A 12,432-nucleotide genomic window follows, 5' to 3' on the forward strand; every position below is an offset into this window, starting at 1 on the left:
AAAGTTTTTGTTAGAAAGTCATTACAAGGAAAGGAGGAGAAAGAAGAGAAGACTTGAAACAAACATCAGTGAGAATCAGGTGCAAAAAGTATTAGGAAAGTGTAGAAGAAATTCTGGACATAAATAAGGGCTTAAGAGCTGTAAACAAAAATTTTAGGTTTTTAGTTCAGCAAGGTTAGGCACTTTTCTCCAAGTATATTAAACCTTCCAGGTGAGGTTAGAATCAGGAGAAATTTGTGTTTAACCAGTTGTCTTTTGACATGCTCAATTGAGATAGGGCAGGGAGTTAAGGGTGATTTCACTTTTAGAACGTAAAATCCGAGCCAAATAAAATGAAACTTGAGGCATTATTAGAAGGTAAAAAACAAAAAGAGTTTGATTTAATTGATTGGACTGCATCATAATTGTAAATGCAAGTACTAGATGTATGTGAACTGGAAAGAAAAGATGATAATTATGGAACAGAAGGCATAAAGTTGAGATTTTGGAAGGACTGACAATATTAGCAGTGAAAAATTCTATGTAATGATCAAGGAAGTGATTGGTTGAGATGCAGTGGTAAATATTTATTATAAAGTAAAGATGTTCAAAAACCGAGAAGGGAGATGTCTAGATGGATCTTCTACATGTATGCACATCCTAAAGGATAGTGCATAAAGCAAGTAACTAGGGAGAATAGCTGTTCAAAACATAATAGATAGAATTGTCTTATGCTCTTCATTTCAAATAATAGATTTTGAATTGGAAAGGAAAATGGTATGGAATTTTCCATAACACACATCTCACTTCCAGACCCTATATTGTGCAATGTGAAGGAAAAATCAGTTAATAGCAGAGAAGGCTGTTTGGGAAGCAATGACTATGAGTTCCAGAGCAAATCAGTGAAAGGGTGTAAGGGATAGAAGATGGTAAATATTGGCTTAAAACAGAATTTTGATGATAATGTATGATCTAGGAGGGCTGAACTATTGTTGGCTAATGAAGTAAAGAAGGAAATATGTTTTGTGATGGCTGTTTCCTTAACAGAAACTGTTAACTAATTATAACTGCTAAATTTAGTACAATTTCAGGGATAATTCTAAGCATTTTATATATACATATCAGTACATTCAATCCTTCCAATTCCTATCATTATCCACATTGTACAATAAAGAAACACAGATGTTAAATAAGTTATCCAAGGTTAGTAGTGAGCAGTGGAGCTGAATCTGAGCAATCTAACTACAGAGAACACATTCTTAATCAATATGAAGTAGTTTCCTTATAATTGATCTCTTGGGTGTTTACTGATGTTGAATTTGATGAGATGTCAAAAGATCGTGGGACATAGGTTGTGAAAAGTAAGGGTTTTATGAGAAAATTGCAGCTATCTGTAGCTGCTCTTAAATCATACTCTGTGAGTGGATTACACCAAGGAGAAAGATAATCTCATCAAAAGAACTGGATTTCTAAAGAATGTATAACAACTTAAGCCCTGATTTCGCCTTTCATAGATGACAATGATGAGGCTACAATTCTATAAGAAGAGGTCTTCCTAGACAGACCTCAGTAAGAGAGACTCTGAAATACACTATTCATGATGAAATGTAAAGGCTATGTAAGAGGAATATTTGAAGTATAGCTTTTGGCTCAAATATGCCCCCCAAAAGAGAAAAAAATATTAGTCACACAGATAACTCCATAAATTAAAAAATAAAGGTGTCACGTCCTGGGTCAAAATGTGAAAAGTGGGAAAAAGTCAAAAGTCAATAAAAACTAACTCTTCCAATGGAAGTAATCTGCAGAGAAGCATATAATTTTGATGGCTTATTGTCTTTTATTAGCTATCAAATTCATTGCACAGACAAAATTTCACTTGAAAACCATTCACTACAGCAGGCAAAATTAACAACAGGCCACTAATCAGTCTTTCTGATGGGCCCACAATAACTATCCTTATATAAGAGATACATGAGTGAGCCTTGAAAAAAGAAAGTATTCCTCTCAATTTGATAAAATACTCAGTCAAATAACAGAAGATGTGCCATTACTTTGTTTTGTATTAATAATAATATAGGCTAGACTTTGCTGTCCTACTTTGTTAGAATTTCTCATAAAATGTCAAACATTTTGACTGTTTAAACAACCCATAATGTGTTTTGCAAAACTACAAAACACTCTATATGTAACATGATAACTGTTTATTCCAATTATACATAACACATCATGCTCAAGATGTAGATTTATTTGAAAACATTTAGTCCAATTTATATGTATGCTGAAAAATCACACCCAAAAAACTACAATTGTGGAAGAGTCAAAATAAGCATATTTTGTCACATTTTCACACATACATAATTAGTATTCAAACAAGGATGATAAATCACAATCAAATGTAAAGAAAATGTATATCTCCTCAGTAGTAGTAAGAACCCCTTTTAAGTATGTAGGGTCTTCTTGGTTTATTCTCATACAGTTGCCTTTTCAGAATGTAAGGAATTTTTCTCTTTATGACTTCTTCCTTCTCATTTTTTTCATTTCCATTATCAAGAATGTCTTCCTGAATTATCTAAAAAATAGGACACAAATGAAACTTATATGCACAAAATCTCTCATTTTGGAGCATTTTTGTATATTTTATCCTATTTTCTGTCTGGAGCAAAACATGTAACATCAAAGAAATTGTTTTATTAAAGGATACATGACTGTCAATTGGCCGAGATGGGACCTAACCTGATCTTTCTGATTCTCTGTTCAGTGTCCTTCCTAGTTTATAGGGCTGTAAACACAGCAAAGCTCTGTAAAAATCTCTGTACATTTAGAGGTCTAACACTAATCTCTCCAGAGAAGAGAACACACCAAATACACACTTGAATACTTTTAGTGCTTGAATTTACGATGAGGAGACCAAAATTGTATGAAACACATCATTTGTCACAACAAAAATAATTTTGAATCTGGTAAATCAACTTTAACTGAAAAGTTAACAGGATTTTATATTCAATTAAGTCAATTTCCAAGGTGACTTGAAGGCCATTCTAAAATTCATTTCTTAGTCATACAAGAATGCCTGCTCTGCCTTAGTTGTTATATACATCAGCATTTAGGAAAGCTCTGTTTAACTCACTAAGATCTCTTTAGTTATGGTTATTTTCTAAACTTTGAGGTCACTATAACTAATACTGACATTTAAATTATAATGAACATGAATAACATCATATCATCATGTATTTTATTTCAACCCACAGCTATTCAGTTTCAGAGAAGGAAAACCAGCTACTGTCAGACAATCTAGTTCCTTAATCTTTGGTTTCTCTGTGCATAGTCTGTAATTACTTGTACTATACTCAGAATGACATTATAATTTTATTTTTAAATCACTCAAACATTTAAAATAGCAAAAGTTCCAATCTTACGTGCACTTGACTTGTCTGCATAATAGTTTATTCAGGGTTTTTTTTTTTTTCTGGATAAATAACATATAATTGACATTTCCCCATGTTTAGATTTGTATTTTCAAGTTTTATTGACCTAAACAATATTTTGAAGAATAAACCATTTAGCCAGAATTAAAATTAAAGAATGAATAGTACAGCAAGTAAAATTAAAACTACTCTTTTTTGGCTTTTCATCTGGAAAGCATCTTATTGTTTACTGGTTAGAATAAACACTAGCTATTCTGCTTGTATTTGCCTTTCCTGCAGGCATCTCCATGGCACACAGTCACAAGTTAGTTATAACAGCAAGGAAGGCACCCTCAGATCTTCGGTATTGGTGTAAACTCAGTACATAAAACATTAAGCAAATTTTTCATGGAGGTTAATCTGAAAAAAATGTTTCTCTTGTTGGGAAAATTGTTAAATATTCCTTTTTTAAAAAAGCATATATTTATCTCTTTTCTTGTTTAACCTCAATATTTTTTTCATGTTTCCAAAACTCTAATTTATCTTTTACAGCAACTTATATCAATTAAGTCAAAAAATCATAGTGTTTTTCAATACATTATCTTTTTAAAAAATTTGTTGTTGTAGATGGATGCAATACCTTTATTTTATTTATTTATCTTTCTGTGGTGCTGAGGATCAAACCCAGGGCCTCACATGTGCTAGGTAAGCACTCTACCACTGAGCTACAACCCAAGCTCCAAAACATTATCTTTAATAATTGTCAAACTATTAAATTTTACAAATAATTTTTCCTTTAATGCTCTCATGTTTGCTTATTTATTCAGTAGGAGAGAAGGGGTGAAACTAGAATTAGTATGTAGGGAACTGAAGATAACTGTGGTTATACCTAAGTGATGGTAGCTTAAATGTTGACATTTAAGTTGCCTGTCCAAAGGAAAAAAAATGTTGGAATTGTTTCAGAATATTTAATTGGCAGCTACACTGAAATATGGATGAACATAACTTTGATGAATGTAAAATGTTTTGACTAGTTTTATTACTCTGTTCCTTCACAGATTTAATGTTATACATTTAGATTGAGCAAACCCAAGAAAGAAGTATTAGTTACTTTCAAACTATCTTCTGGTTCTAAATGGCTAGCTCTGGACATTAACTAAATACAAGTCAAATTTCATTATTAAAGCATTTTTAAAATTTTTCAAACAAATTAATATTTGTAAACCAAAGTCAGGAAGTCACCAATCTAGTCCTTTGTTTTAAATCTGTATTATGGCAATTGGCTATTTTGTCTGTGATAGACTGAATTCAGCTGCTCAGGTATTCTGATACCTGAAATCCACCACTCAATTATAATAGGAAGATAGATACACACACAAAGTCACACGTGTTTATCTATAAATAAGCACAGACCACAATGGTTCTTAAAACCAGAATGATGCAGATATAGATTCCTATTTTATATATATTTTTATAAACTAAACAAATTCATTTACCTAACATATTCAAATACAAAAGCTCCCCAAACCCATTATGAACAGACAAACCTGGGAGTTCCAAATAAAACTGGAATAAAAGCGATACAGATCCTGATTTTATACTTTTACTTATGCAAATATATTTTTATTTGACTAATATATACAAAAGGAACATTTTGTGTCTTTATTCCCATTTTATTTGGACACTTTTTGTGTTCAGTGTTTGTTTATAGATAAATACACATACACGTGTTTTTAAGAAAACATTTCGAGTTTCTTAAATTTCTTAGACATGCCACCAGTACCACCACCAACAAAGATTGCCTAAGTATGCCTTCCATTTATGCACAGTAAAAGCATATGGATCAAATCTGCCTAAAGATATATCCTCCTTTTTAAGATTGAAGAAAAATGTTTTTGCTAAACTCCAAATATTTGAAGGACACTTTGAAGATCTGAAGCAATGTTGACCTCAACACATGGTTTATTCTTCTTTAACATTTGTAAGTCTTCCGGTTATGATCTGGCCAGGATATAAAAATCAATACAAATGAAAGCTAACTAGTATAAATATAATTATACTCATATTTTGTTTTCATTTTACCTCCCAGTGTTGAAAGGCTCGGCTGTGACAGATTTTTTGGAGCTGGTAGATTGTCAGCATTGCTTCCAGGCTAAAGCCATCTAGAACAACAGGGAGTTTCCTTCTTGTAACAAGCTCTTCCTCATGAACCTCTCCTGTTTCCTCAGTTTGGCCGTTCAAGTTATTTATAAAACTGCAAACATTTAGCAGGGTCATTTTCCATGAAGGAACACTTGCTTTACTGATCTGAAATATAGAAAAAAGAAAAGATATTGCAATCAAACTTATACAAATAAATACATGAACTTCTGTTATGTTACACAATTATACTTTAGAGTCTAATAGTTACTCTAATAAATACAGTACTATCAGTTGAGTACCTTCATGTCACAAAGTTGCATGGTGCTAGTACCTCATATTACCTATGTAATAGAATGGGATGAAGTTATACACACATACAGATGCAGATAACACAGAGCAAATTAAGAAAGAAAATGAAAATAACAGTAGAAATCTATAAATATGTGTGTATATAATCAGATGAAAAAATTCAAAATTCAAAAATACTATTCTCTGTTACATTACAGCTTAATGTGAAAGGAAGCATGGAATAAATTTTTATTGATAAATTTTGACAATTACAATAATGTGAGGTCATTGAATATTTCACACATTAATAGTTGTCATGGCCAGTACCACAACTGACCAAGTTATTTGCAAATTTTAATATTTTCTGAAATTGTCTTTTTTTCTAATAATATTTTGTCTGAAACCATAATTAATATAATCATCTATTCTTCAATGTCAAGAGTAACCAATAAGGAAACATATAAAGAAATAGGAGAACCTATTACAAATTAATTAAAAATTAGCAAAAATGTGTAAGAGCACAGATAAAGGAAAGTATAAACTTTTCCTGAAGGACTTATAAAAGCTACAGATTTAATGATGACAAAGACATGATGGACAGGCTTGATAAGAATATCAGGTAACCATTTTCTCTGAATTACTATCCAAATATAATGCAATTTGCAAATCAATGTCTCAACTGGAAAAAAATGTGGGGAGACTAGAAGTTGTATGAGGATTTGGCAAAAGAAGGTAAATTCAAAGGATGACTGTGTCAAGAATAACCAAGAAGATTTAGAAAAATTAAATAGTAATAGAAGATTTAGAAAAATTAAATAGTAATAAGGAAAGTCTTACCATGCCCATTATTAAAATGCATTTTAAAGCTTAGTAATCAATGGGATAGATTAATAGAATAGCAATAAACATGAAACCTACCAGAATACAAGGCAGTGTTAAAAAACTGAATCGGGTGCAAATGAGTAAGTAGCATACAACAAAAGTAGCAGTTCAAATACTTTTAAACAGTTAGCTATGGGGAAATCTGGATGTAGATCTAGTTACAACCTTTCTTGACATATTACAGCCAAATGATAATTATTTTTTTTATTATATATGAAGAAAAACAAATTACCATGAAAACACATAAACAAATTTGCTTTTATAAATCTGGAAAGATGTCATTAAGCAAATATCTATTACTAAGCAGAATACATAGAGTAAAAAGTCACCAAGCCCCTGTCCCACTGAGGAAGCACAGCAGGAAGAACCATCTTGACCAAAGGACAACCAAGGGACATGTATTTGGAAACATATTTGTAGAAGGTTTGAACTACAAAGGTCTAACTTTCTGATATTGCTCATGATGCTTCTCAAATTTCTTTCCTGTATTAAATGTGACCTAAGTGGTATGACGAACTGTCACTACCTGTTATTCACTGAACTCAGATGAACCGAGCAGATGGATAAATTGAAAGACTTCACCAAATTGAAAATAATCAAAGTCATCTGTCTGTCATGGAGTTTCGAAGTTTTTACATTTGGATATAAAATATGAGTTTATTATTAAATCCTGCATTCCAATTGCTAGTTCATAAGCATCTTTGAACACCTTCTGTCTGAAAGGCATTGAGTTTGATCACAGAAAATTAGAATATTCAATTAGCTTTTTGATAGTCTAAAGATATACTGTATCAGATTCTCTTTCTTAATAAGACTATATCAAAACACTAGCATTTATAATAAAGAAAACTGTTTATGAGAAGAAAAAAATTCTTCTCTACATTCCATTTCTTTTCCATTAGAATCTCTCTTCACTTTCTGTTGCCTAGGTGTATTTCAGCAATAATATTCCAATATCTAAACAACTTTACTATAAAATTGAAATTTCTCACTTATCTTACCTATGAAATAGAAAAAAGGAAAACTAAAGCTTTCAAGATAATTTAATAATAGAGTTGTATTCATACCAACATCAAATACTATACTTATCCAATGTTTAAATGTAGCAATTTGTTTAAAATGGTTATAAATCTAGAGTTCTCACTTGCATAGTGCTATAAACACAGCATAAATGATTGAATAACCTTTCTTATAAATGAATGATAAAATAATTTTATAAAAATAAGAAATAAGCAATGAAATTGGAACAATTAAAATTCTGTGACCTACTTATCTTAGACTCTATCTCTTGATTAAAAAGAGGCATTGAAATTCAACTTTTTACCACTTAATGAATTTAAGGGAGAAATGGGAAAAAAATTATTCATCCTCTATGTTTGCAATGCATTTCTCTTAAGAGAAAAAAATAAATCAGTCCATATACTAGGATTAGTTTATCTTTATAATATCTTGGTCAGAAAAATAATCACAACTCTACTCTCACATAGGTTCTCAAATAGCTCCCAGTACCCAAACTATATTATATTTGGGGGGATTATTTAGGACCTTTCTGTGCTAATGTAGACTTGAAATTTGAGAAATAAAATCTATAACATTTCACCAGGCATTGAAATCTAATATATCTTTCAAAACAGACTACTGATTTCAGTTATTGTCCTATTTTTGTGTTGGAGAAATCATAAAGCTGATGTGGTTCTGAATAAATGGTAGCAAAGGGTCTATTATCACAAGGTTAAATACTTGACTTAGTAAAACATTAACTTGATACCATCTTGGTTACAGTCTCTTCAACTTTGGTACAGCAGTGCTATAATTATCATGGTACCAAGTGATTGCCTCAGCTGGAAATTTTTCCTACAGAAGAAATCTTTTGATTGGAAACCTATGCCCTGACCACATATTTAGATACACATTGACTGACTAACTCTGAGTTATCAATGTAGTATGATAGCATGATTACCAGACATATTCTAGTTGAGTTTTTTTTTCCTTTCTAGGTAAAGGTTGAGAATTAGAAAATTTGCTTTTAACATCCCAAGAAAGGATTAATAAGGCTCAGGATACAAGGTTTTACTTGGTTTAATGAAAACAATTATCAGGTACAGATAACTCTTCCATTACAGGGACAATTTAAATGTTGCCATACAATAAAAAGTACAGCTTATAACTTTTGAAAACATTACAGAACTATAAATTTCTAGATGATTGTAAGCTTCAATCACTGCATTTAATAAAAAGGAAACAAAGGAAAAGCCAGGCTACTTAACTGAACTGTTTAAGATCAAACAGCTTGTAAGTCACAATTTCAGGAGTAGACCTCAAGGCTACTGTTTGCCTGTCTAGTACTATTTCCTCTTTAGCACATTTCCTTCACAGGTTGTCATACTCTGTCATTTTCAATTTAGGAAACCTATTTTATTTTCTACAATGTAATAAAAAAGGTGAAAAGTTCATTTAAGTGCTACACTAGAGGCCAATATACCTTTCATCATACATGATGCACTAAGGATGGAAGTCAGTTTCTTTAAATACATTTACATGACCACATAAATCATATGTGGCTACTTAGTAAAAGTTGCATAATGCTGATTGAGTTACTGTAGTTTCTTTCCCTGTCACATTGACACCCTTAACCCCTTAGAACTCAAAGTTTACCCCAAAAGGAAATGCCTCCCAAGGAACTTTTCAGTCTTGATGGGAAGTTATTACTATAAGAAAAGGACAGTGAAAATTTATATATTCTTCATCCCCAAGTTAAAGAAAAGAAAGTTACCTTTGATGTGTGTATATTGGTCAATAAATCTGCTTCTAATGCTTTCACTTCCTCTTCAGAATCTGAGAAAAATCAAAACCACATGTTTACTATGTAATCACGCACTATATAATTATAACTTAACCTACATATTTTAAATTAATCTTCAAAATTTAGTGTTAGAGGCTTAGTGTCTTTTTATGCATTTATTTTCTTTAAAAATATATTCAGAATAAATTAATGATAATTTAATTTTAGGCTAGCAGGGGATTAGAAGAATAGAAGCACTTCTAAGAAAATAAGCCATGATTATTTGTGATTTGTAGCTGTTTTTTTATTAGTTGTTCAAAACATTACATAGCTCTTGACATATCATATTTCATACATTTGATTCAAGTGGGTTATGAACTCCCATTTTTCCCCCGTATACAGATTGCAGAATCATCTCTGAATCTCAGTAACATGTTTTATAGTATGGTATAACATGGATTTCATCAAATATGCTGGAGTAGCTTATTTTTACCAGCAATAGTTCACACATACATAAAGTATGTATATTGATATTTCATAATCAACATAATGAAAATATGAGTAGAAGAAACTTTTTCAACACAAAACCAAAGGGAATTGATTGAAAAGTACTGAGATTTATTTCACATGAGATGTCATTTTACAAAACATTCCTTGAAAGAATTGTTTTCTACTTTAAACAAGAATTTGAATTATGATTACTTTACAATTTTATCAAGATGAGTAAGGAAAAGTGGATCTGTCCATCAACATATGTAAAGTAGTGTTGAAAATGAATCTGAATTTTTTAGAATATCCTAAGTTTCCACTTATGAACATACTATGGAAAATAAAAACTTTGAAAATTCTACAAGTAATAATAACAAGTTGTAGAACACTATAGTAACATTACAGTTCATACTTTGTGGCCTTTTGTGATAAAACAAAGCATATATTAAAAGTGGCTCTATCTTCCTTTTACACTATACTTTTATAAAAAGTAAGTATCACACTTAGAGAATCCATTCTTAAAACTCATATCTAGGAACTAAATTATACCAGAGAACTTTTAAGTCAATTTGTTAAAGATGCAATATGCTTTTGAAAAGGAAAGACAAATTCTACTATTCATTTATGAACACTGTTCACCAAACCCCTGTAAATTTAGGTTTATCACAGCAAGCAACTTCAAGTTAATAGACACAATGTTCAATTAATCTTTTTCTACATAGTCTAATTATACCTTTAATCTCATGTGTTAGATAAAATCACAATTGTAGAAAAGTTGGTATTTTTCTCACAAAATTTTGCAAAATTCTTTTTTAATTATTAACAAAGAAAAACTTTGTACAAATTATATTTTATGTTCTAATAGATCTTAATTTTATGCTTAAAAATCATGAGTTTGAATTGAACATCAATGTTACATATGAGGTATCAAAGCTATAAAAGCAGGTTAAATTATTTTAATGTATTTTTCTCCTTTTCACTTTGATGTGGTTATTCAATTATTTTTCAAGCATTAGCTGAAGCATATTGTAATCATTATAATATTTCATGTTACTTCTTTAAATTTAAAACTTATTCTCAAGATGTGTTATTTATAAATATTTGATAATATATGCCTTCTACTTAACTGTCATATGTAAAACACTCTAAAACTAAATATTTCCATTAACATTAGAATACCAATTTTCCAATTATGTTTTGCATCAACTTAAATGACATGCAATTAAAAGCAATTATATGAATAGCATTCTGTATCATATAAATATATCATAAAATACATTTTCATAAAGGACTTGGAGGATTTTATATTTTCTAGAAATATTTTTTTTGCAAATAATGCTTTATTTACTTATTCATCAAATTTTATTTTGTTTTAGCCTAACACAGTGACTTTAAAAAAAAAATTATTTGAAGTCAATTACAAAGATAAGTGAGGAGAAGCCACCACTTTTCAGGAGAATTCCTGATGATCAGAATAAAGCATTTTGAATGAGTTTTAATGATGAGCTTGCACATCGACAGTCACTTTCCCTGTACTTCTCATTATATAATGCCCAACCTAATTCAAAGTTTTGTTCATTTGTTTGTTTTTCTCTCATCATTGTATTACAGAGTGGGCATGCAGTGTTACCTTAAATCTTTTTTATTGCTTTGCAGATTTTAAAAAGGGAAAAATAAATCTCTTTTCTTATACACAGAAAGACAGAATAAGATGATATTCACAGTTTCTATCAAGGAAAAGGCAAATCCTGAATAAAGAGGAAAAACTCTTCTCCCTGGATACATTAACATAAGTAGCAACACATTGCAAAGAAATCACTGAAGGGTTTTGTGAAATGCTGTTCGGCTTACCTGAGCACAGACTCCAGGAGCTGCAAGCCAGGAGTATCATGCACACCAGGTGGATTTTCATGCCTGCCATCATCTCTCTCAGCCTTCTCTCAAGCCAAGTCCACAGAAGTCAGACACTGAAAGGCTTTCTGTGGAGCTTTCTCTAGCCTTCAGCTGACTCTGAAAGTGAGAGAACTATAAGAGATGCTCTGGCCATTCCCTATATATATTTAAGCAGGAGGATGATGTCATGACTGTACAGGGATTAGGGGTGTTCCTGTCCTCATTTCTATCCCTCTCTTTCTCCCCCCACTTCCTCCTCCCTTTTTCCTTTGTCCCTCATCTCTTCCCCACTTCTGAACCTTGACTGTAAGTGACGATATTCCCTAATTGCTGCTATTGCTCCGGATTTCTGACGCACAGAAGGAGTCATCCAAAAGCACTGCCATATACAGCATCCTGGAAAAGAACCCCAGCACCCCTACTCCCAACCCCTCCCCATTTTCTTTCATGTTCCCACTCCAGGAATTTGTCATTTTGAGTTTGTGAAACATAAAGTCTATTATTTCTAGTATTTAAGTAATGTGTCCAGGATGAATGCAGGAAATCAAGGGTTTCTTTGGTTTGGAAGTTCCT

The 12,432-nt window shown here is 31.3% G+C and overlaps 1 protein-coding gene across 1 annotated transcript; it reads right to left on the reverse strand.

Annotated features, from left to right (window-relative positions):
• Nucleotides 1–2,395: 2,395 nt before the first annotated feature.
• Nts (neurotensin) lies at nt 2,396–11,890 on the reverse strand. Its single transcript, XM_027935932.2, has 4 exons — nt 11,818–11,890; nt 9,469–9,530; nt 5,466–5,690; nt 2,396–2,548 (listed from the first exon to the last, which is right to left on the reverse strand). The coding sequence occupies exons 1-4, from the start codon at nt 11,888–11,890 to the stop codon at nt 2,396–2,398; spliced, it is 513 nt and encodes a 170-aa protein (XP_027791733.2).
• Nucleotides 11,891–12,432: the final 542 nt, after the last annotated feature.

This window comes from Marmota flaviventris, chromosome 3 (genome assembly GCF_047511675.1).
Source record: "Marmota flaviventris isolate mMarFla1 chromosome 3, mMarFla1.hap1, whole genome shotgun sequence".
NCBI classification, from domain to species: domain Eukaryota; kingdom Metazoa; phylum Chordata; class Mammalia; order Rodentia; family Sciuridae; genus Marmota; species Marmota flaviventris.